The 24,237-nt window shown below is 36.6% G+C and overlaps 3 protein-coding genes across 5 annotated transcripts in view; 2 read left to right on the top strand and 1 right to left on the bottom strand.

The window, feature by feature from the left end:
* Positions 1 to 7,161, top strand: part of LOC106167705 (uncharacterized) — an 18,486-nt gene extending 11,325 nt beyond the window's left edge. The window contains exons 4-11 of the mRNA XM_087004398.1: positions 192 to 250; positions 701 to 924; positions 1,140 to 1,326; positions 1,539 to 1,745; positions 2,012 to 2,334; positions 2,670 to 2,782; positions 3,656 to 3,718; positions 4,619 to 7,161. Of these exons, the coding sequence (XP_086860524.1) occupies positions 192 to 250; positions 701 to 924; positions 1,140 to 1,326; positions 1,539 to 1,745; positions 2,012 to 2,334; positions 2,670 to 2,782; positions 3,656 to 3,718; positions 4,619 to 4,654 (1,212 nt within the window). The 3' untranslated portion in view covers positions 4,655 to 7,161. The remainder of the gene's footprint in view (positions 1 to 191; positions 251 to 700; positions 925 to 1,139; positions 1,327 to 1,538; positions 1,746 to 2,011; positions 2,335 to 2,669; positions 2,783 to 3,655; positions 3,719 to 4,618) is intronic.
* Positions 6,895 to 24,237, bottom strand: LOC106167711 (islet cell autoantigen 1-like). 3 transcript variants are annotated; one of them, XM_087003267.1, is made up of 14 exons: positions 24,145 to 24,237; positions 22,552 to 22,646; positions 21,275 to 21,455; positions 20,993 to 21,065; positions 20,558 to 20,681; positions 20,159 to 20,357; positions 19,669 to 19,893; positions 19,258 to 19,349; positions 18,157 to 18,372; positions 15,354 to 15,490; positions 14,829 to 15,011; positions 9,418 to 9,696; positions 9,112 to 9,230; positions 6,895 to 8,788 (listed from the first exon to the last, which is right to left on the bottom strand). In XM_087003267.1, the coding sequence occupies exons 2-14, from the start codon at positions 22,554 to 22,556 to the stop codon at positions 8,684 to 8,686; spliced, it is 1,938 nt and encodes a 645-aa protein (XP_086859393.1). In that variant the 5' UTR covers positions 22,557 to 22,646; positions 24,145 to 24,237; the 3' UTR covers positions 6,895 to 8,683. The 3 variants fall into 3 exon arrangements, with proteins under 3 accessions (XP_086859393.1, XP_086859394.1, XP_086859395.1); XM_087003268.1 differs by lacking the exon at positions 18,157 to 18,372 and adding an exon at positions 17,833 to 18,042 and having other exon boundaries at positions 24,145 to 24,230; XM_087003269.1 differs by lacking the exon at positions 18,157 to 18,372 and having other exon boundaries at positions 24,145 to 24,233.
* On the top strand, positions 10,398 to 14,632 carry LOC106167710 (uncharacterized). The gene is made up of 3 exons (XM_013546556.2): positions 10,398 to 10,553; positions 11,486 to 12,036; positions 12,614 to 14,632. The coding sequence occupies exons 2-3, from the start codon at positions 11,517 to 11,519 to the stop codon at positions 14,167 to 14,169; spliced, it is 2,076 nt and encodes a 691-aa protein (XP_013402010.2). The 5' UTR covers positions 10,398 to 10,553; positions 11,486 to 11,516; the 3' UTR covers positions 14,170 to 14,632.

Below are 24,237 nucleotides of genomic sequence, written 5' to 3'. Positions count from 1 at the left end.
CTTTTTGATGTTATTGCAAACATAAAAACAGCATTTTATTATATATATAATGAGCTTAGAAGTTATTGGATCTTGGCGTTTTTCTGTTCTTTAAGAAACAGAAGTTTCAGTCCTTAATACAATTAACTAATAGTTTGTTTTACATCTATTTCTTGGTCCTATTCGGTAAAGGTTAATATTTATCATTTTAGTTGGTTTCGGTATATGGAACAGTAAAGGAATTCAAGAAAATTGTCATCAACAAAGTAAGGTAAGCGTAAATTATCATGGTAACCTATTTGTCCTCTCAAAATGTTAACTGCGCCATTAACCAGTATAGTATGAAATATTATTATTATTATTATTATTATTATTATTATTATTATTATTATGTAAAGCTTCAGCTGAAAGACATTCTACTGGGTTTTGTTTTTGGTATGTCTCATCTCCTTCCCGCAGCTTAGAGATACAAACATTTTTTCGCAATATGTAAGCTGTTCAAAGTATGACCGACAATTGTGCACTCTCAACTATGTGGGACATGTCTAACTTCTCAAACCAGCTCTTTGCGTTCTTCGAGATTGTTCCAAGTGCCCCTATCACAATCGGTATCACTGACATTTCCTGTTCTTTGGATTCTCTTAATTTCAAATTATTATTATTATTATCTCAAAAATATGTACATGTATTATCTCTCTAAATAGTTTTGCTCGCATTTCAGTTGTGGAAGCTTGAAAGTCAACTATACTATGGTGCTGGAGCCAGTAGTTGTAGCTAAGAATGGGAATTTTACTATTGATTCCACCGCCATAGCTACTGAAATCGCAGAAGCCCCAAAAAGTAATGCGATGGATTTCAACCTGACCGTTGGCAATCAAAATGTTAAAATTGAGAAGAGTACCTTACAGGATTCTTTGCAGCAGGGCACACAGCAAGCAAAAATAGGTGGGTACTTATCTATTCAGAACGTTGTAAATATGTAAATATTTTTGATTCAGTGTCTTTTGTGCAGGGCTAATATGGTACTTTTAAAGAATTAAAAAACGTGTAAAATTTGCGGAACCCATTGCTAAATTTACTTGGTCGTCAAAAGCTACTTATGTACCTCCAACCCCTACATTCAAACTGATTAAATAAAAGAATATAACGATTACTTTCAGCTGACCAGATTCAGGAAGAGACGAAGGGTGGTCTCTGTTCGAAAATTATATGTGACCTTGGATTTGTATGTGACGAAAATGAGAAAGACTTTGAGAAACTCTGTAAATCCAAGTGTGAGATGGAGCCAGGTTTTTGTCAAAATGACGGCATCTGTGAACACTTCAGTGGACATGACGTGAAGTGCAAGTAGGTTGTTGTCTTTATTATCATATATGGTAATCACTTGACTTCCTGTGAAAATGTTATCAAAACTACTTTAAAATTTACACGAAGAAGTTAAAAATGGAAACAACACATCTTGATTTATGTCCCAAAAAACTGAAAGGAAAAATTCATGTACATGTCATGTAAAAAAAAACTTTTGAGAGGCCATATCTCTAAAACAACATATTTTTCAGGTGTGTCGCCAAACCTCCATACACTTTCCACGGAGACAGGTGTCAGGAGCAGTACCTGAGCGTTCTGTACAACGAGCAGACTCTGATCATCGTGTTGAGTGCGGTAGGCGGCGCTGTCGTCTTGGTGGTGCTCGTTATCGTTATCGCCTGTGTGGTGCGGAGAAAGAGACGTAGTGCAAACTCCAAGTCTTCAAGAACAGCTAGAAGGTTAATTTATGTATTTTATTCGTTAATTTAATATGCATGAATCAATTTATTTTTATATTTTATTCTATGAATTATTTGTTTCTTCTTCTTCTTCTTCTTCTTCTTCTTCTTTTTCTTCTTCTTCTTATTATTATTACGTCAAAAATAGAGAAATATAGGTAAATTTTTAATGTTTACACAGAATGCAAATAATATCTATATTTCTTGTTTTAATAAGAAATCGATATCTCTTTTTATTTATTTATTTATTTATTTATTTGTATCAGGTCAATGTTTGATGCCGGGAGCACGGACTACCCAGGATTCCAAAACAACTACTCGTCTTTTACCAATTACTTGGACGATGATTTCGAGTACTCGTACGGTCAGGTCAACAAGAGTAAAGGGAAATCGAAAAGAACCAGCGAAATGCTGGAGATGGACGAGACCAGGGCCGTGAGCACGGACATGCTGCACAGACCCAAGTCTAACAATTATGAAAATCTGGAAGAGCCAGACTATAGTCCGCCGTTACCAATTAAATCATTCGACCCTTCTGATTTGGAAGACAGCGATGAGTCGGCAGCTTATTATGACTCAAGATTCAAAGGTATCTTCCTCACTTTCTAGTGTTAGAGCACCCTCTATGTCCACCCACGCTTCTAACTCCACAGAGTTCTGTTTGATCAAAACGTGCCGTCAAATACTTCACCAATGACTATTTTAAAGAAATGATATTTTTAATATTTTTGATAACAGAAAGAAGCGAGCTTAGATATTGATTGATCTGCATTCAATAACATAACACACAATACCAAGACGTTCGCATCAAACGACGTAAAAGTATCTTTTTGGATGCAGTGGTTTTAAGGGTCATGGAAAAAGTAGAATTAATATAATAGACGTGTTTAATATTGATTATATAATCGTTCCCTTTACTTACAGGTAGTACAGAGAACCTGCCACCGCCGTCGCTAGAAGACCCACCTGGGAGTTCTTTTGAGAAAACGTTCCTGAACTGGAATCCCAACTACGAAAATGTTGACACATCGCAGAAGGTATTGTTATTATTATGTATATTTCACGTTGTTTGTTTGTTTGTTTGTTTAGTTGATTTTCATTATGATGAACCATATTGGAGATAGGTTTAGGTACTCTCGTGCGTTATCTTGCGATTTTAAAAACAATGATTATGTAAGATGTTAATATTGCATTAATATTGTATTGCATCAGTTAATGTTTTCAAGCAGGAGCGTTTTCCAAAAACATACCACACTGAGTCTTGCTTCCAACTGATATCAGTTAAGAGGCCAAGTCAGCAAGCATTGAGCTTCGGATGGAATGTGAAAAATTTATATTTTGCTTAGTTTGGTCTTAAATGATGTATTTAGTCATAAAACGCACCAAAATGACCACTAGCCATGTTTCAACCATTTCCTCCGGTTTCCATAGCAACAAATTGCTTTTCCCTAGAAACCGGTCTTGGGTAGAGGAAAATATCAGCTCAGATAGGCCTAATAACCATGATAATAAATAAAAAATGAATATATAATACTGACTTTTATATGGCACTGCCAGAAAAGGATATATTGCTCTATCCAAATATACAAATATATTTGTTTTATATTTTTACATGGCGTTGCTATGGCAACTGAAAGTTTGCATCCTATCTGTATTTTCAAAATTGCCAAAATGTGTGATTTTTTAAATGCATTTATTTCAAAATCGCAGCAGCGATATACTTCTCGATTGTTTTGTTCATAATGAGCAATGTATGAAGTTATATTTAAAAAAATAAAATTTTCATCACTTTCCGTGATTTCTACAGGCAAAGCTCAATGCTTGCTGACTTGGCTTCTTAAGAATAATCCTCCTAATACTGGTGTGGTATTCAGAGATGACAAAATGTTTTATCTGCTATTTTCGAACAGATCACCATTCAGCGCCCAAGTTATGATCCCGTGCCGCTCGAGACGCGTCTCACCACCTTCCAGGTAAGGTGAAATAAAACTCTCTTGTAAATGATGAATTTTTGAAAGATAAAGACAGCTTCGATAAAGAATTTAATCATAACTTGAGCTACAATTTACTTGTGAAAATTGCATTCAATTTTGGTAGTCAGTTATAGCTTACATTTTCTCAAATATAATATGGAAATTGTAATTTTGTTTTAAGTAATGATACATTAATCTTTTATTTTATTTAAACAGGATGGGATTACCCACTTGTAGCAGTAAGGGATATTTGCTTTTATTTACTCTACACCCAATCTCTATATGCTTTGATAAAACTATGTTAGGCACACCTTATTTCTCCCAATTTCGTACAAAAAATACTCCTTACCTAACGCATCCCAACCCCAATCCCTTTTATCAAATAGAACCGTTGCCAAAACATCCTAAAATGGGCTTTCGTTTATCCAGCTTTGAATTCAGATGAAGACTAATTCCACGGTGATATCACGTTCCAAATTAATTTGAATGGAGATACTGCTGATACATTTCCAAGAAGAGCCCCACCCGTGTTTCCTCCAGTCTACGCTATATCTGACGCAGACGACACACCTAGCTGTCTGAACTCAGTTATCTGTGCAGTCATAACCGATAAAGTCCCCGTCATTATCCCCATCAAAGGCAGAGAAACCCCCGATAACCCCCCTTAATCAGCAACATGGCAATATCCCATTGTATATTTATCTTGATTTCACAGGTTCGAAAAGAGGAGCCGATAATTAATTAGGCTCGCCTATCAGAGATTACTCTACGTTGGCTACATACCACTTTTTAAATGAAATTATTTAAAGTTTATTTCATTTATTTATCTTTCCACAATCAAAATGCCATTATTTTTCTTACAATACAATGTTAATTTATTACAAAATAAATTCGTTTTAGGAACGCATGAGGTTAATGCGTTTGCGGAGATTTTAGCCGACCGACAGCCATAGAGGTTTGGAGAGGACACCGGTTAAACCAAAGATTCATGTTACCAAAGCCTCTCGAATGGACAGGACATGGATTATTTTGTGATATTCTTGTTCGGGTCGCGTATACAAGAGTTGTAAGGCAAAAACCAGCACATGTTTAATTAGACCGATAATGATGTGATTAAAATGACATATTCTTATATCGATGGTCGTTGAACAAGAAGGCTTGGTGCAAAAGAGACAACATGTATATAACGATCAAATTGATGGATTGGTATTGGATAGTTCGAACGCAGACTGAAGAAATGTACAGAAAAAGGTGTATAATTGCATTATTTATCAAATCAGTCTTATGTATGATCGAATGATATGGCTTATCAGTATATGGAGTCTTTCCACTATCTTATTTTATGGATAAACTACATGGATGTACATTGGATATCTGTAAAAACGAACTACGAAACGAAACTCTGGAATATTCTTAATCTCAGGATATTTCTCAATTGTAATTTTAGCGCTGGACGCTAGAGCTTACATAAATTTTCTATTATTAGATTATTAGCTGTGGACATGCAGTTTTATTAGTATTATGATATTGCAACACGCGTTACACCGAAATAACGCCTAGTTTGGCCGACTGATTATCGTATATTTAGATCAATAGGTGCGTCACCGATACCAGTTATCGTTTTATCACCAATTTTGTGGAAACTCCACCTAGATCTATGTGCTGTAATCAGGACCTTGAACTGTGACAGTGCATTTAGTTCAGATCTTCTGATACTAATTTTCAATTCAGCGTGTTATATTAAAACTATTTCAAGACAAGACAAGTTCGCACACCCGGCGCCACTGCCGGATAGGGCCTATATTTAAGATATATCGATTGAGACATCATTTATCACACACCCTCGTCTCGTAAGGCTGGAGGATATTTTAAGGATATATCTCTTCATATATCTCTCCATAATTATATATAATTATATATTATAATATACACAAAACAGGGGCAATCATGCTCAAATGCGATAGGGGAACTGGTTCGCCGCTCTCAGCGTACACAGTCATTCAGTAACACCTAAAACATCACAATGCTGTCTACAAGTACAATAATTGTCGAATAGTCCGGTTAGTCTGAACAATTATTTTGTGACTAGCCGCTGAGTTTCTCGTGTCAACTAGTCGACATGTAGGGCCTAGGCTTATTGCCAAAACACACTCTTGAAACGAAACCGATGCATTCATTGTAGACGTCATAATAGGCAAAATAAAAATGCTATCTGTTAAATTACACGCAAAGGTAGATCTTTAATAAATCTAAACTATAGTCCTCTAGGCAATTCGCCACAAATCGATAGATGGTCAACGTACGTCGTTGGAAGTCTGGCTTTACGTCACTTGGCGGTTTTATGACGTCAGATTAGTGTGGAAACACGGATAGCGGTAAACAGCTTCGTGATTTGAGGTAAGATGTTCATATCCCTAGTGCTCAATTAAGGGCATATCAGGCCAAGTGAAGTAATTTTTTTAACAATTAAAGCTAACGTGCTCTGTAATCAATAGCCTCATTTCCCCAACAATTTTTTCTGAAATTAAAAAAAAAACCAATGATACGCAAGCAGGGAAGTAGGGCCTAAAGATCATTCTCAAAAAAATGATACAATTATCTGTTATGAATGTAAAACCGGTTCACAATTCCTTTTGTTTGTATGTCAGTATATTATGTAAATTCGGTCTCATCTGTCTGCAGTTACTTCAATCGAGTGCAGTGGAAATATTATCCCTTACCTACAACGCTGTATTTACGGGTCACTTTGGATCCCCTTTTTGAACGTTGGCAACGTTTACGGTACTGACAAATCGCGTTACGTCTCGGCGTGACTTGGTGACGTACATATAGATGACATCATACAGTAGTCGAATGAAAGATGAATAAAGATTATAGCCCATTCACAAGTAGGTGAAATGAATTATTTATTTTAAACTATTTCAGAAAGTTCATTTTCACGTTATCTGATATTGAATAATATCAATTTGTGTGCTGAATTTGCTCTGTCGATATTAAGAATATCATAAAAGCAGCCATTACTACATGAGAGTTCAGAAAATAAATATTTCTAACCTTTTGTTTTGAATTTTATATTACTGAATTACCGAGGCCCATTTTTAAGGTATCACCCAATGTAAAAGATCAAATCTATTTTTTTTAAAGCCTCACACAATACAACTGTAAACAGAAGCACATTTTTTTCGGCCTGACTCAAAATTTATTATTTCTTTCAGGTTAGATATCAACACATGTTCCCATTAGCCACTAAGCCAATACATAAATTGACTATAGAAATAAAATATAAGAAAATATTGTAGCAATAAAACTTGGAAATACACGTATTATGTCTTTTATGTGCAACTCGTCAACTAAACAAAACACATCTGATTTCAAAAGCTTTTCATCTTCTTATCTTCAGAAGATGCTGGAATGTCCATCTAATAACCTCAAAAAAACAAAAACATACAAAACTGGAATTCATTCAGACAAGCTGGGACTGAGACAGAAAAATAACACAGGAATGTAATATATTCAGCTGTAATTTGCAAAAAGAAAAAAGTTTTCTGTATCTAAATCACTACTCTACCGTTAAGTTACATAACTTAGAAAACTGCCACCTTTTAAAAATTAACTTCCACGTTAAATGGCCAAAAATAGAAATACCGAATGTTCTTTTGGCTACTTTTTAAAAAGTTTTTTCAATCCTATCCCTTCCAGCTTAGTCAGCTAAGTCAACTTACCTTTATCAACTTCAACAAATCAGTAGTGATTTGGATAAAATGCAACTGACAGTATAAAAATAAAATGCATTAAGTGTGAGATGACAAATATGTTGAGAGTTTTTCATCACTGTTTGTAACAAAACGGAAAAAAATGTAGAAACAGAAAATGTTGTACAGGCAGTATCTTGGCAACACACAGGGTTTCAGTCTGCTGTTAATTAACCTCTATTATCAACATGCTTCTGTATTTGTCACTAACCTCTTCAACTCGAGGCGTATTACAATATGGAAAACTAGAATTACAGACGAGGGCCAGTAACTAAAACACACTTCTAAAACAGCTCAGAAAATGCAAGTAATGGGAAACTAGAGAGTACAAATTATTCTACATAAAAAAAAACCAATACCCATTAGTTGGTCCAATGTAATACCATGATTGCACTTAATAAATTCAAAGCTGTGTTCTGACATGACAAAAAATATCAGTAAATTCTAGCATCTCTACCTTTTTACAACACATCATTTCCAAAGTAATCAAAATTATTAGCAATGGTGCTACACAGTTTAATGGAGAAAGTCCCCAAAGTCTATAAGTTTTTCAATCATCTATTGACCATAAAACATATGAAAGTACTTCAGATAGCTTTGGCAGCTATAAATCATCTCACGGTTTTTACCCAGAAAGCACCATTAACAACATAAAAACAATCACGTTAAATCAACAGACTTTATAAATATATAATAAAAAAGAACAAAAGTAATTTCCCCAAGTTTCTTATATCCCCCACCCACACCCCAAGTTTAGATTATTCCCATCCCATAATGTTCACACAATGGCCTCACTTTGGAAAAAAAAAACATGGTCCACCTTCTTCTCATAATCATGTCACAACCTTGGACATATCAAAGATATTCACCAGTAAAAGGCCATCTTTTGGTGCACACCATTACTTTTCCAATATGATGCAGATTTCCTTCAACTGCCACAAAGTATTTCCCTTAAGTCTTCACCATTTAGGTGTTTAGGTAATGCCATCCAATGACGGCGAAAGAAAAACATCTACTTCAACAGCCAGAGTGTAAATCTGAGGGCGACATGTTAGCTGTGACAGTGTGTTGAAGTGCAATTAGTGTGATTCTGGTATTGTTGAATATTATCAATGTCTTCATCTACTGGCAATGGGATCTTTGTGATTGAAATCGCGTTATCGCACCAACAGGGTCTTCCCAACTCTGTTGTTTCTTTTCTGGAATGAGTTTATTATAATGCATCACTGGCTTCCTTCTGTTTCTTGCCTATGGCATCTGGGTTGGCCAGGGGGTCTAGATCAGCAAACAGGTTGAACCAGGCGGACATATTCTGACCCTGAGAAAACATAGAGAACAATTAAATATGGGTAATGGTGAAGTTAAAGTTAAAAGAAAATGGTAATGGTAGTGTTGTTAACATAAAAATAAAAAGTAAGGATTAAATTTTAAGCCCGATATTCATGATAAAACAGATTGGTCTTTGCAACTTCCACCTGGTCTTCATGGATCAATTCAATCCTTGTACAATCAAACATTTTATTTTAGGCTTTATACCTTTTTGATCTGAGAAAAAATCAAGATTACTTTTAACTCCAGGGTTTTAAAACATACAAAGGGGGACACACACAACACACATAGATAGGCATACATAAATCTCACCTTTTTGGAAGCTGGTTTAGGTTTTGGTTGTTGTTGTTGTTGTTGCTGTTGTTGTTGTTGCTGCTCTTGTTGCTGTGGTAATGTAGCTGAAGCCATAAGAGGTGGCTGGCCAGATAAACCTGAAACACAATAAGGGGAAGGTGTGCATTCATACAATTACACTACTTTACACTGTTTAATTATCATACACATGACTTGTTTTCTGTTGATAAAACAGAATCATTCTTTACTTAGAGACTAAATAACCATTGTATGGAGAAATAAAACATTAAAAAATAAATTAAGCAAAATATAAAAAGCTCTCACCTGTTCCCAAGCTCAGTCCTTCCATGCCAGCAGTAACATCCAGAAGCTGCGAAGGCATATACGAGGCAGACTCTGCCGGGTGCTCACTCTCTGCTGGAGTATAGGGGGCACCACCAGCTAGTGGGGCGGCCCCAAACATGGATTGCCATTCTTGAGAAAGAGCATCATTGTTCTGAGAGGTGTTGCCTATTGATAGGATTTCATTCAGAAGCATCATCTCATCTTTGTCCACAACCTCATCCGGCTCCAACTCGTCTGATAACAGGTCCTTGCTTTGACCTGAAGGCAAAAAATAATTTTTTTAATATTGAAGCTGGATAAACAACATTCAATCTTCATTTCATTTAACTTTGATAAGATACATGAGATTGCTTCCAGAATGAAATACATTAAAACCTTTAAAAAATTAATTTAACTCGCGGGTGTTTTACACAAAAGAAATTGCAAATAAAAGAATTCATAGGTGATTATGTTTCAAAATTATATTTCTTCTCATAGATATTTGTGTATATTTATATTTTTGAGGTCCATGTCACTTTCATATTTGTGCTACATTTAGAGTTTTTGAATCTATATAATTAGTTCCCTAATATAAACATCAGACTGCTAGTAATAACAGTTTGCTGTGGAATCAAAGATGGGTCAACATTGCTGACCTAAAGCTCTCTATTTGTTCCCAAAGTGCAACAACAACAACAAAACAAATGCACCTAAACTGTGGAATTGTAAACCTCAATTGTGCAACTCTGCACTGCTTTCATGGGAAATTGACCCATTTTTATTTGCTCTGCTGGCAAGTCTTCTGGGGCTTTACTGCAGCAGAACTGGGACCAAGCTCGTGACTACATTTTATTCTACATCATCAAACAGTATAGTATACTGCTTATTCACTATTCTCTTTGATATCTGAAAAAAATCAAACTATTCAGACCAACATGAAAGCATTACCACAATAGTGACTGTGCAGTAAAAGGTCCAAGTCAGCCGCGGTGTCAATACCGTTGCCATGGTGCTTGACCTCAAAGTTAACACAGCTAATCTCGTACCTGCAGCAGTCTGAGGCAGGTGTTACATTACAGAGCGGGTCTGAGATCAGCTGTGGGACAGAGTCGGGGGAAAACAACGCGCAGTATGGGGTGAGTGTTAGAAGATAGGTCCCTAAGAACAGAGACAAGAGTACTAGTAACTTAGCACCTGATATGAAACAGACTAGCTAGATATTTTGCTTAGAAATCTTGGTCTGTGTTTAAATTACAGAGAATATCATGAGTGACTTGCAGTGCGCAATTGGTGCAATATGATCTATTGATTTAAGAATGACATGAAAATTGTTGACAATGTCAGGGTCTATGTTATAATACTGTCTGTGACAAAACCAACCTTAGTGGAATTTTGCTGCATCATAAAATGATAAAATCTACTTTGACAATGCAGCCAGTCAGAGACTGTTTTATAAATCATTTTCATACTAACCAGCAGTAAGGAGGGAATTTTCTAGTAACAACTCTGTTAAGAGCTCATGATTAAATTACATGCCAAGGTTTCCCTGACAACATATATACAATCAGTCAAACATAACAGTGTCAGTAGGTCATGCATACCACTGTAGACATCAACAAGTCAGAGGAGTTCTCTTTTAATACCAACGGTGAACCTATACCAGGTTTCAGATTATTAAGCTAAGTACATTAAACTTGTACCACTGCAATGTTTTGGTTGTGTATTATCATGCTAAATGTAATAGTACTGAATTAATACTGAACATTTATCTTAAACCAGCAAATTAATCCTTCAGCAGTCTTAACCTATTTATCTTAATCCAGTGTTAATCTTTATATTGCCTGATTAAGAGCTTTACTTCCTGTCTGTATATATGGCATTGATCTACCAGTCCTTACATTGACTTTTGGTGAAAGTGTGGGCTCAGATCAATAAACACCACATTGTGCACTACACCATGGACTATACATGCAGTAATGACTGATAAACTGTTGGCAGAGAGATCATTTTCTTTGTGAGTATATGCAATATTAATATCAGTTTCTATTCTTTTTTTATTCATTCACAGGAAGTAGAAGTACAAGTACAATGCAACAAAGATGACAACAGGCAGCTCAACCAGCAATATCTACTCTCTCCTGGACTTGGTCCGTACAAACATAGTGTCGTGCAGGCATTGCAATCACACCTACAAGGACCCGCGCATTCTCCCGTGCCTGCACACATTTTGTCGAACATGCATCCTAGAACTAGTCACAACAAACGCAGAGGGAAAGACCGCCAACACCAAAACCACCAAGAAGGGTTCTCCAGCGTCAACCACCACTATTCCTAACACCCTCTGTTGTCCTGTTTGCAAAGAAGTCATCCAGTTCTCCAGAGAAGATGTCAAGAAACTGGACACCAACCCCTTCCTGGAGCACCTGCTGGAGATCTGCCATTGCCAGGACGACCAGCCAAAGCATTGTGAATACTGCAAGTTTGACAAGAAGGAGGCGACAGCCACGGCCAGGTGTCTGGAGTGCCAGGATGACATGTGTGACCACTGCACAGAGGCACACAAGAGGACCAAGCTGACCAGGAACCACAAAGTGGCACCCTTTAAAGAGATGCAGCTGGGTACGGATCAATTAACGTATAAATCTTAATCTGGACTTTATCTATGCCAGGGGCGGATCCAGAGATATTTTCTGACAGTCTTCCAAATTGTCTTTGTTGATCCATCCTCCATTTTTGACCGTCTTCAGACAGAAAAAATCAGATACCTGTCAATGTAAACTTGAAAATCTGACCGACTTCCGGAAGACCCAGAAGACAGCCTAAATCCGCCCCTGTATGCCTATGTCTATAGTAGTCATGGGATTTAGTTATTTCAGAGAATTTATACATTTATACAATTTTATAACACTAAATATAAATATAAATATACATGTATATATCTCATATGGTACACACAGAAAGCCTTTAATCATTAACTATCTAGCTGCAGTATTACCTTCATTCCAAATTAATATCCTGTGGTTTGGTGCAAATTTATTGATCAAATTACCATCTACATACAATTTGTGTCCTCAATCTATATTTGCAGAGGTGCCCTATAGCTGGTAACTGTGAATTATACTAAAATGACATATTATAAGACCTCACTTTTAATTATTTACTCAGTGAAATAAAAATCGTCTTCACTTCTTTACAGGTAAATATGACGAGGATATAAGGTCAAACCAGCAGATCCAGTGTCCCCAGCACAAAAAGGAACCCATCACACTGTTCTGTACCCAGTGTCAGCAGCTGGTCTGCCGAGAGTGCAAAGTCCACGCCCACGACAGCCACACGTGGTCCAGTCTACAGGAGGCTGGTCAGCAGTACGGGGGACGCATACAGACCCTACTGGACACTATAAAGAATAAGATCCCCGGCATAGAAGAGTACCTGAACTATATGGAGACATACACATCAGAGCTGGACAAAAAGAGAACACAGACCAACAAAACCATCGAAGAACAGGCGGAAACCCTGAAGGCAATGATAGATGATCACAAGAACGGCCTGCTGAAGGAAGTGAATGAAGCATGCGATAACGAGCTGGAGCATGTGAGATCGAAGCGCGAAGCCATCACAGCCACCCTGCACTCCCTGCAATCCCATGACCAGGACCTCCAGAAGCTGGTACAGTTTGGGAAAGGGGAGGAGATCCTGCACCTGCAAAAACAGGTCACCAAGAGACTCACTGAACTTATATACTTGGAGATTGACGGTCTCAAAAGCTCTCTCTCCATCGAGTTCAAAGAAGGCAATGCCACTAAGGAGAATGTGGAAATCCTTTTTGGTAAGGCAGAACTGTGTGGGCTATCAATGGGGAAAACTAATATTGGATCCTTGAGCAACATTAAAGTTCCCATGTCCTCTGTGTTACCCAACATATCTGGCAGCCCTGAGCTACAGCTGGAGTTTGAATGCAAAGGTGTGTACGACCACAAGGAGATCTGGCCCAGTGGTGTTGCTGTCAATCAGAAGGGGGACATGTTGGTGGTGGACAGAGACAACAAGAGGATCAAGGTGTACAACTCCCAGGGCAAGTACCTCAACGACTTTGGCGGGATGGGCAAAAACATCCTGTGGTGTCCGTACGACATCGCCATCATGAAGAACGGCAACTTGGCTGTGACAGACAACGAGAAGGAAGATGTGAAGATTTTCTCTCCACAGGGGGATGCAGTCACAATTATTCACAGCCACTTTAAGCATCCTAGGGGGATTGCAGTCAACAGCAAGGGTCAGCTGATAGTGGTGGACTGTGGGATGAGAAGACTGACCATCCATGATCCAGACACAGGACACATCGTCCAGACCATCCCAGCCAAACAGGAGGACAGTCACAACTACTTCACTGACCCCTACTACGTGACCGTCACCAGCAATGACTCCATCATAGTCACAGACTGGGCTGCTCCAAATATCAAAGTGTTCAGCTCAGAGGGGAAGCTGATTGGGGAGCATGGCACCTACGGAATCCAGGAGGATCAGATACTGGAACCCTACGGCGTGTGCACAGACGCCTTTGGATACATCTTCGTGGCGGACAACCTCAATCATAGGGTCCACTTGCTGCTGCCCGATGGACGGTTCAAGAAGTTTATCTTGACCAAGCTGGACAAACTGTGGCACCCTATGGCGTTAGGGATTAACCACCGCGGAGAGCTGGTTGTTACGGAGGCATTAGGCAAGGTTAAAGTCTTCAAGTATTTGTGAAGCTAGTCAGAAGGAAAACTATTGCCATAAATAACATTTGGAACCTCGAAGCTGCATGTGAATCTGTTGCTTATTTTTTCTTTCCAAGTTAAGTGTTTTCATAGCAACATCACCAAGAGAACAAAAATTGCAAACAGCTGCCATAAAAGTTCCTATAAACATAAATGTTGAATGTGAACTTGAAGTTTGTGTTCTTTCAAAAGTAGTGTTCTTCTAACAATGGCTTTGAAGCATGATTTTTGAACTGAACATGGCTGCATTTTAATTAAAGTTACAGATGTTTTTAGTATTATTGTTTGTTTGTTTCTTTTCTTTTTTTTTTTTACAATAACATATTTTTGTTGTGCCTGCTGTTTGCAATAATACTTGCTGCTGCAATATCTTGGTGTAATTTTTACAAAACTAAGAATACAAGAACTATGTATTGTGGTAAATAAATTTTTGTATATGATCATCATCCTTATCTCTAAGGTTTATTGAGTTAATTCTGCTTTTCTGTTTATAATTATTATTATGATCACCTTTAAAAGCCATGGTGATAACGTTTATGAATTCTATCTCCACCTTTTAAACTATCACCCCAATTTACATTTTGTTCTCAGATTTAAAATATTACCTAAAACAATTCACGTAGACAAAAATCCTAAAATCTCACCCACCTTTTTGGACTTGTGGTTTCTGTGAAGACTGTATTAGTTTTCCACTGTAGTCAAACTCCTCAGCTGTCTCTTCTTCTTCACCAAAGTCTATAATGTTATCCTGTTCTTTGCCGTTTTGATTTTCTTCCGCTGTCTTGGCATGAGATTCATCGCCACTTCCTCCTGCTGCTTTTCTTATTTTAGCTAAATAAATGTAATTGATATTATTGGTCTAATTTAAATATTTTTTTGTCATTGTATCTTTCACATTTTCCACTGTATAAATCCTGTTGTCAGACATGGCAAACTTACTACTATATTACTACTGATTCACTTGACCTCACTGCTCTTGCTGGACTGAATTGAAAAAATACTGGCATATTCAACCATTGTAAACTGATAAAGATTAATATTACTTCTAGAGCCTGATATCCTCAATAAAACAAAACCAATCCAATTTTGGGTCATCATGTATCTCTCTCCTCCTGAAAAGATCTCACCTTTCAACAGACAAGGAAATAAATATGTAAAAGATCTGGCTCTTACCTGGTAGTCTCGGTAAAGCTGACATTTCTAGCTTGCCCCTCTCTTCAGGGGGTGGTGGTTGTTCTGGACTGTCAGGATCATCTCTGTACACTTTACTCTCTATAGCCTCTTCTACTTCATCTTGAAAGTCTATTAAACTGGGGGAAATATAAAGCAGAACTGTGAGACATCCAGAATTTAAACTAAGAAATTGGGGGACTCGTTCTTTTTCTATCTTTCTATTTGATTTTTTTTCCTCGCTTGTTTTACACACATCCTATAGGATATTGTAATATTTGTCTTTATATTGTGCACTTTTTCCAGTATTTTCTAACTTAACTAGAGGATCAGAGAGGCGATACCGCCTCTGGATATTGTACCACCAGCTGGAGTAAGCACATTCGTAAGGACACCCCCCCCCAAAAAAATAATAAAAAAAATTGGACACCACCACCAGTCTTGTGCTTGACAAGCTCTATAAAATGCAATAAACAAGAGTTCTCAAAATATGCACAAAAAAAAAAAAAAAAATCAAAAAAACATAACAGTTAAAATGGTCCAATCAAGGAGATGTTCAAATTGACCTATATTTTCCTAACACTGATCACTCCTGTGATTTTCTAGACAATAGGCCTATTGGTTTTCCTTGAAATGCATTATCAGTATTGCATATACCGGTATGCTGACAAAAGAGAAAACCTAGGGACAACACTGAGCAGATCTCTGCTAGTTTTGAAGATATGAAGGGCACGAAAATATACAGAGTTCAGTTTGTGGTAAAAAGGTAGGTCAAAGGTCAATTTCAAGGCCACAGTATATGACTTCCTATAAAGGTTCAATAGTAGCTATGGGCATTTCTTTACCAATGTTGGAGATATGAAGGCCAGGAAACATGCAAAGTGCAGTTCAACATAAATAGTAGGTCAATTTCAAGGTCACAGTAAGATTGCCAGTTTATGACTTTCTATTCAAGTTCAATAGTAACTTTGGACCTATCTCTGCCAGTTTTCGAGATATAAGGGATAGAAAATTTGCAAAGTTCAGTTCATGTTGAAAAGTAGGTCAAAGGTCAATTTCAAGGTCACAATAAGAATGCCAGTATATGACTTCCTATTCATGTTTAACAGTAACTATGGGTGTATCTCTGCCAGTTTTGGAGATATAAGGGCTGGAAAATTTGCAAAGTTCAGTTCATGGTGAAAAGTAGGTCAAATGTCAATTTAAAGGTCACAGTTAGATTAACAGTATATAACTTCCTATTCAAGTTCAATAGTAACTATGGGCGTATCTTTGCCAGTTTTGGAGATATAAAGATCAGAAAACTTCAAAGTGCAGTTCATCATGAAATGTAGGTCAAAGGTCAATTTCAAGGTCACAGTTAGATTACCAGTATATGACTTCTTACTCAAGTTCAATAGTAACTATGGGCATATCTCTGCTAATTTTGGAATATTTATCATTTTCCCCACTGAATATTGCAATGTTGTAATTTTTGATATAGCGCAATGCCTAAACCATATCGAAAACAAAAAAATGGACACCACCTCCAGTATTGCACTTGACAAGTTCTACAGAATGCGATGAACAAAAGGTTTCTGGCATTTACCATTCCAGAATAAAAACAAGTTTTCAGTTTCGGGATCTAATGGCTGCTTCTCCCGTGAAAATGCACCGATTGACCCCAAACTCCCAAAGATGAAAGGAGTCCCCAATTGTAACCCCTCACTGTAACAGGAGAGCTTAGATCTGTGTAGTTTCAAAAAAATAGCAGAAAATTCCCATTTTTTAGAAAATTTTGGCTTGTTTGACCTTGAAAAAAAGGTCAAAAGTCAAATCCAAGGGCATATTTGGAATCTCCACATATGAGTTTCGGTCAGACTTCTGTAGTAATTTTTCCCATAATTCCTTTGGTTTGGGAGATATTTAGCCTTGAATTTTCAAAAATTTTGACAAGGGTGCGTTTCAACAAGTGTCACGCCCAGGCCAATGCACCGACAGAGATAAAAAAAACAGGGTGTTCAAGTTGAGATTATATGTGACCTAAATCCAAGAGATGGGGACACAGGTCCTGGCGGTCTAGGAGGAGAAGCGGTAACGGTGACTTGTTTCCGGCGCCCGACTGCGGAGCCGCAGGAGCCGGCGGAGCTGGTGGTACTAATAATATTGTCCACCACTTTTAACAAGCAAATTCCTGAAATCAACTTGAACTTCCAAATAATTAACAAAGCATGTAACTTTAACATATAAAAGATTAAATCATCTGTTCAATGAAAAATATAATCAAAACCAGTATAAGACATTTGGTGCTTCTTCTCATTAACATGCAGCAGCAAGTTATTTCATTCAATTTGCAAAACATCACATACATGCGAATTAACTAAACCAGTTTAAAACAGAAGCCATACATTACAGGTCCTGGGATTTATTTTAAGCATTACGATACAACAATGAAAAAAATGCACACTAAATAAACATTACTATTCATTTCTTTACCACCTACCTTTGCTTTTCTCTTGTTTGGTCTGATTGTTCTGAATTCATAGCACCTTCATTCTGATTATCTAATAAGTCTCTATCATTTGCACTGATTGAAAAATCACCGAGATCTATTAACTGAGAGTCATCTGTCTCTGGATTTGTGCAATCTTTCTTTTGCTCATTTTCCTCAGGGATTGGATTTTTCCAAGTCAGCTCTAATTCCTCATCATCACTTTAAAAGAGAGCATTTACCAAAATATTTATCACCAACAGGTGTCACTTTAGTCAACACGGGACCAAACCAGGGTTATGTTAGCAATGAAATGAAAAAGAAACAAAGTCATACCTCTGTTGAGTAGTATTGTTAGTAGTATCATCAGTGGCCTCTTCCTCATTATCTGAGGTGTTAGTGGCAGCAGTAACTTGGGCAAGATCAGTTTCAGAAGTTATACCAGGTTTCTGGCGGTCCACAGTTCTGGAGTGCTTACTTCCACCAGTGCCATGACGAACAGTGGCCTTTCTGTTACCCCCAGAATGCTTTCCATGTGTTAGTTCTGTGTTACTGTTAATTTCACATAATTCAGGGTATTAATTCATGGTGACTGAAGAGGCTACACAACTTGCCACTCTCTAATGTAGACCATACCAAGCCACAGTCCATACTATATGTAGCATAAGCTGAAGCCAACCTTTGCAGAGACAGACCAGGATTATATCAGTCTGCTTTTGCAGACCCCTTTGACAGCCTACATACAATTTAATTTCCCGGCACCACAACGTAAAAGCCATGAGTCAATTTTCGAGGAAAAACTCATCCCAAGAGCTCTATCTGCTATTGGTGGATTTTATTGTTAAGCCAGAGGGGATGAAAATATTTTGGAAAAAGGACCCCCCCCCCCCCAATAACACACACACACACACACACACACACACACACACACACACACACACACACAGTGACACACACACACACAATAAAAAATACTTCATAACTTTCTTAACACATGAAAAGGATTTAAATCCCCATCCCTGCATTCCCCAATTATCAATTTCTGTGACAGAACATAGCCTCACCTTTACCAGTCACTGCAACTAAACTAAAAGCTCTTCCACAACAAGTATCTACACAGCAAAAACAGCAAGCAAGGTTACCATACTTCACAAGTGTTAGTAGAAAATAAGATGAAGTGCCAAGGATACTCTACAGAAAATGCACACATAATGTTGATAAAATAATAACAACAATAAAATTTACTAGCAGTTACCACTACTCAAATTCAAAATGCTTACAAAAAATCACAAAACAGACATTTAAATTAATATAAACTAAATTCAATGGATGACAATTGAAATAATCACAGGTTTCAAAAGCTACTAGTTCGACACAAGTGTGAAGTCAACATCAAATGAAAATAAATCTTAATATGAGATGATGAAAATCATTTACCCCTCTTTCTTGATCCACTCATCAATGTCTCTGTCTGCAGCCTCCATGTTATTAGTTTCATCTGCAAGCTTTTTACTAGTTTCTGTCAGTTCCTAAAAACAGGCAGATCATAAAATGGCTTAATGGCATTCTAGCAACAAAAAACACATGACTGTACATAACATTTTACAAAATACAGAAAACAGACAGGGATTGAAGTCTGTAACAGTTACAATAACTTTGATAAATGATTTAAAACCATATAAGTTACATAAATATAACTAATTCAAGTATAAAACTGTGCAACATCAAACAATGCCACTACAGAAATTTTGAGCTCTGTCCTCAATATGAGGCAAATCATTTGACTTAGACCAGAGTGACCAAAGAAACAGATCCTACAAAATACTGCTAACCAACAAGCTCCAGTACCTTTAGCATACTAAATTCATAATATTGATATCCTTTGAAACTCTCAGCCACTGCTGTCATGGTTCTGGCGGTTTTGTCCCAAAAAGTCAACAGTGTGGACTGGTAGTTGGCTAACACATGGGAGAACATATTGCACCGACTGGCCGCCAAGAGGTCCACCTTCTGCATCACGTCCACCTTCAGACGGTCAAACTTGGCCTTAGTTTTCCTCACTTGAGCTTGCACCTGAGATAAGAGGTTGCACAATAATAAAGATAACACTCATAAAAAATATTTGAAAGGGGGGAGATGGGGGGGAATTGCCACCAGAGTGTGATGAAAATCATAAATTAGTCCCAAGTCATTTTCCTGACAATTTAAAATTTGAAGTTCCAAAAATATAAAACCAGCAATCAAAATATACATAATTCTAAATTTAAAGGTTATGTAGTATGTAAAAATGTCATAAATAAATTTGTAAGCCAGACCTAAAATCTCTTATAAAATGCACCTTTCTAAACTTTTCCAGTTGCTTATATGTATCAGGATCCAGGTTTTCTGATACATCTTTCATCCACATGAGGGCGCCCCTGTACTCTGTCCTGGCAGCCTCCATTCTGTTGATGGTGACGAGGGTGTCTGATATGGCGCGGTAACGAAAGGTCTCCACCTCTTGGTACAGTCGCACCAAAGATGGGCGCAAAGATAGCCTGAAACATTTTGTTGAATGATTACATTTCCTATTGCTATACACAAGTTTTTCACGAAATTATGTTTGATGAATTTGTGAAAGTAATGCTCAATTCAATGTACAGGGAAAAAAATACCTATGTGTTATTTGTGTAACATCGTGCTTGAACTACATAATTTCCTTTAAAAGATTGTTAGCTGTTGTCAAAATGTAAGTTACCTTTGTTGTGAAGAAAAGCTGAGAGATTTGCCAACGGCAGCCATCATCTTGCCAGCCCTTGTCTTGTCCTTACCGCTCTCATTCTTCAGGAACCTCCCAGTTGCACTTTCCTCCTGGGATAATGCTACAAAAGAGACACATGTCAAATATTGTCTCTAGACAGATGGCAACACTTATTGAAATTCACATTCTTCTCTGTAAAGCTACTAGATATTCCAGTGATAAATCATTGGGTTGAAGATGACTTTTGCAACACAATCAGAATTTGAAATCACAGGATCTTCTCCAATCACTTAATTGTTCATGAACTTGTCAAATGAACAAATTTTATTTTCATGTAACTGTCAAATGAACAAAAACATTTTGACGTCTTTGCAAATGCTTTCTCTATGATTTAGATATCAAGTACCAGTTTCTTTAAACAGGCATACATACTACATAATCTGTCTTGATATTTCTCCAACACTCTCAGTAGCTCCATACAGGAATGCTGAACTGCTTTGAAGACCTGAATAAAGATAAGTATAAATTTAACAGTAATATCTAGCATTTAAATCTTCTCACGCAGAAAAGTAAACCTCAATATAAAGTACAGTATCTAATTCCTCCTTTATGCAAACTTTTGCATTTCAAACTTAAAAATAATTTTAGTTTTCTTAGTTTACCACCTAGTTTTACATTCTGTAAGCTAAATTTTTTAAATCTTAAAATTTTCACCTCTAATTTAGCATCAAGCTCGGCATCTGAAGCCACAATGTGTTCATCTTCCTTCTTCCCCAGTTTCCTCTTCACAGCCTGTTTAGTGGTCCAGTACGTCTCCTTCATCCTCTGGAAGGTGGAATTGTCCGTCCTCTCCACCCAGCGGTCATAAGAAGGACCAGAGTAACCCTGCTGACCTCTGGGAAAATTATAAAACAAGGCAGAAAAGCTGTCATAAGTACAGACATAAGAAAGACCAGAGTAACCCTGCTGACCTCTGGGAAATTATAACAAGGCAGAAAAGCTGTTAAATGTACAGACATAAAAGAAAATAATGATGCAAAAAATAGGTTTAACATTAAAGATGCATTTGAAGTCAAATTTTTGACATAAAAACCCACTGAATGCCACTATATAGTTTCAAATATTTAATAAAACAACAAGAAATACCAATTCCATGTTGTACTCAACACTTACATTTTGAAGAAATCTTATGGTACACATTTTGGATATAAATGACAGCAAGACATTACTTTTTTGAAAAAAATTTTCCTCGTCAATCACATTCTTACAAAATTTCCCTAAAATAGCAACAATTTGTACATTAATATTATGACTGCAGTCTATATTTCATAGCATTTAATTCCATGTGATTAAAATCGCCAATACCAGTCTTGCAAAATAAATGTCAAATTGCATTTCTCATTTTTCATCTGAGAAAACATTTGTTTAAAAGCAATCAAAATTGACGTAGTCAATAGCTTATGAAAATCAAACAATTTGATTTGATGCCTTACAGAAAATCAAATATTTACAATTGCTTAAGAAACACATGACCAGGCAATAAATGTAAAATTGAACTTATACACACACATCTTCAATATTTCAGAGAAAAAACCTGCATGCCTGCTTTCAGTTAATTCTCACATATACCATTAACTCCTTAATAATTCAACAATCAAATGCAACATTTCTGAAATGGTAATACTGAAGCATTTAAGAGGAGCAACCATTTCAATTCTTTTTATAATTCAAGTGATGTATAATAAGAAAGATATTTCTTACATAGCATAATTATTTTTGAGTCACTGGTTTATTTTTTAATTGAATGATGTACTTTTATCAATGGCCATTATAACATGTAATTACGGAAAATCTGTGGCTTAGAAAATGGATTTTCATATTCTATGTTATCAGTGGTATACTTAGTCATTATGGATAGTAAAGACATGACATGCATTTTCCAGAATGAAATCAGCTCTTTCTTAGTTGTTCAAGGTTTGATTAACACTTACTGCATGATTGACTGCTGTCTACTCCAATGCTTAATGTATTAATATATCTTCTCCGGATAAAATGAAACTTCTCCTTTTATTGCAGATTCAACATACTAAAAATAAACAATGTCAATAAATTACTCAATAATAAATGAAAATGACAAAGTAGCCCTTTTATGTCATTAAACCAGAATTGTGACTTCTCAGAATCTGTGAATTGTAATACATTTAATTGTTCATTTAAGCAACTTGGAGCTTTTAAAGATTAATCAATATCATAGGTTCCAATGTATTTGTGCTGCTCCTCCTCCATTAAAACATATCTGAACATGTGATTACATTAAATCATTTATTCATGCACACATTTGCATGTTCTGAACAGCTCTGTTGACTTAGTTGAGCTTATATGTTCCCAGAGGAATTTCCAGGGAGGATCTGACATATGTAAAAATTGCTGAAATCTTGTAACTGCCACTGGTACAGTCAACTAATTCCCATCTTCAGGCCCAGTGTATTATATAGATTAATTCTAAAATCTCTAGATGTGCACAATTATCACTGACTCGTCATCAGTGGTAAATTTGAAGTATATGCACAATTACAAGTATATGAATCAAGTCTTAATTACCGATTTTCTGGTTCCATACAGAGTAAAGACAAGTGAGGCAGATAAAACAGACCCTTCTAAAATTTGTGACAAGTAAGGTAAAGTTCAATAAAATTAAAAAATTTCACACACAACAAGGAGCACCTTAGGAGAAATAGTATAAGATGAGGAAACTGGCCTATATAACCTCTGAAGCTGAGAAGTCAACTAGGGGTACGTATACAAAATAACAATCAATATTATTTTCCCTTGTTATAAACAGCCATCAGCTTTTCCAAAACAAAGTTACATTTCATAAGATAAAGTAGACAATAAAAAGATTTATTTCTAAGAAAAAATTGAAATTCCTTTGTATATTTAAGGCATTACACACATCATATGCTTACAATTTCAAAATCTGCCGCTTGAAAATATATTTAATTTAGCAAAGGTTTGTCTTTGACCATATTTTTCCATCAAAAGAACCTTTACATTAAAAGTAGTTTGCCTGTTCATCTGAGAAGTTGAACATGCACTCTGCTCTTTGTAGATGCATCCATTTTTGTAGAATCACAAAATATCTATCTTTGGTTGAAAAGAATTGTAGCATTCTCAAGCCAACTGGTTTGACTAATTTCAACAGTGCAATGTGGCAATTGTCTTTACGTGCCAACGAATTGCAGTACTTAAACAACACATAACAGTCTCCAATTCCAATTTCTATTTTTGCTGAAGAGTTTCATTCCAGGCAAAAAAAGAAAGAAGAAAGCCGCTGAAACAAGCAGCTGAAACGACAAGAATTCAACGTCTTTGGTTGTCTATTGATGGATCGAGACACGTCTATATTCGGTCTGTATTCTTTGTTCCACCATTATTCTAACCTTTCTCGTGTAATCGAATTGCCCCCTCTATTACTCAGGGAAACTGTAAAGGATTCTCCTCTCCATATGCATTACAATTTTCTTAATCGTACCCCCCATTTCCTGAAACATTTATATAATATTGCGATTATGTTGTTTTCTCACCTGCCTTCCATCTTGTCAATAATACGGGCATGTAAGCTCCGACGACTGCTATTGGTCAATAATAACTGCAGAACTTGTGTCTAATACTACAAG

Source organism: Lingula anatina, chromosome 2 (assembly GCF_051362555.1).
Source record: "Lingula anatina isolate TDL-2025a chromosome 2, LinAna3.0, whole genome shotgun sequence".
In the NCBI taxonomy this organism is placed as follows: Eukaryota; Metazoa; Brachiopoda; class Lingulata; order Lingulida; family Lingulidae; genus Lingula; species Lingula anatina.
The sequence above is the reverse complement of the archived record's forward strand: the minus strand, read 5'-3'. Positions and strand labels throughout refer to the sequence as shown.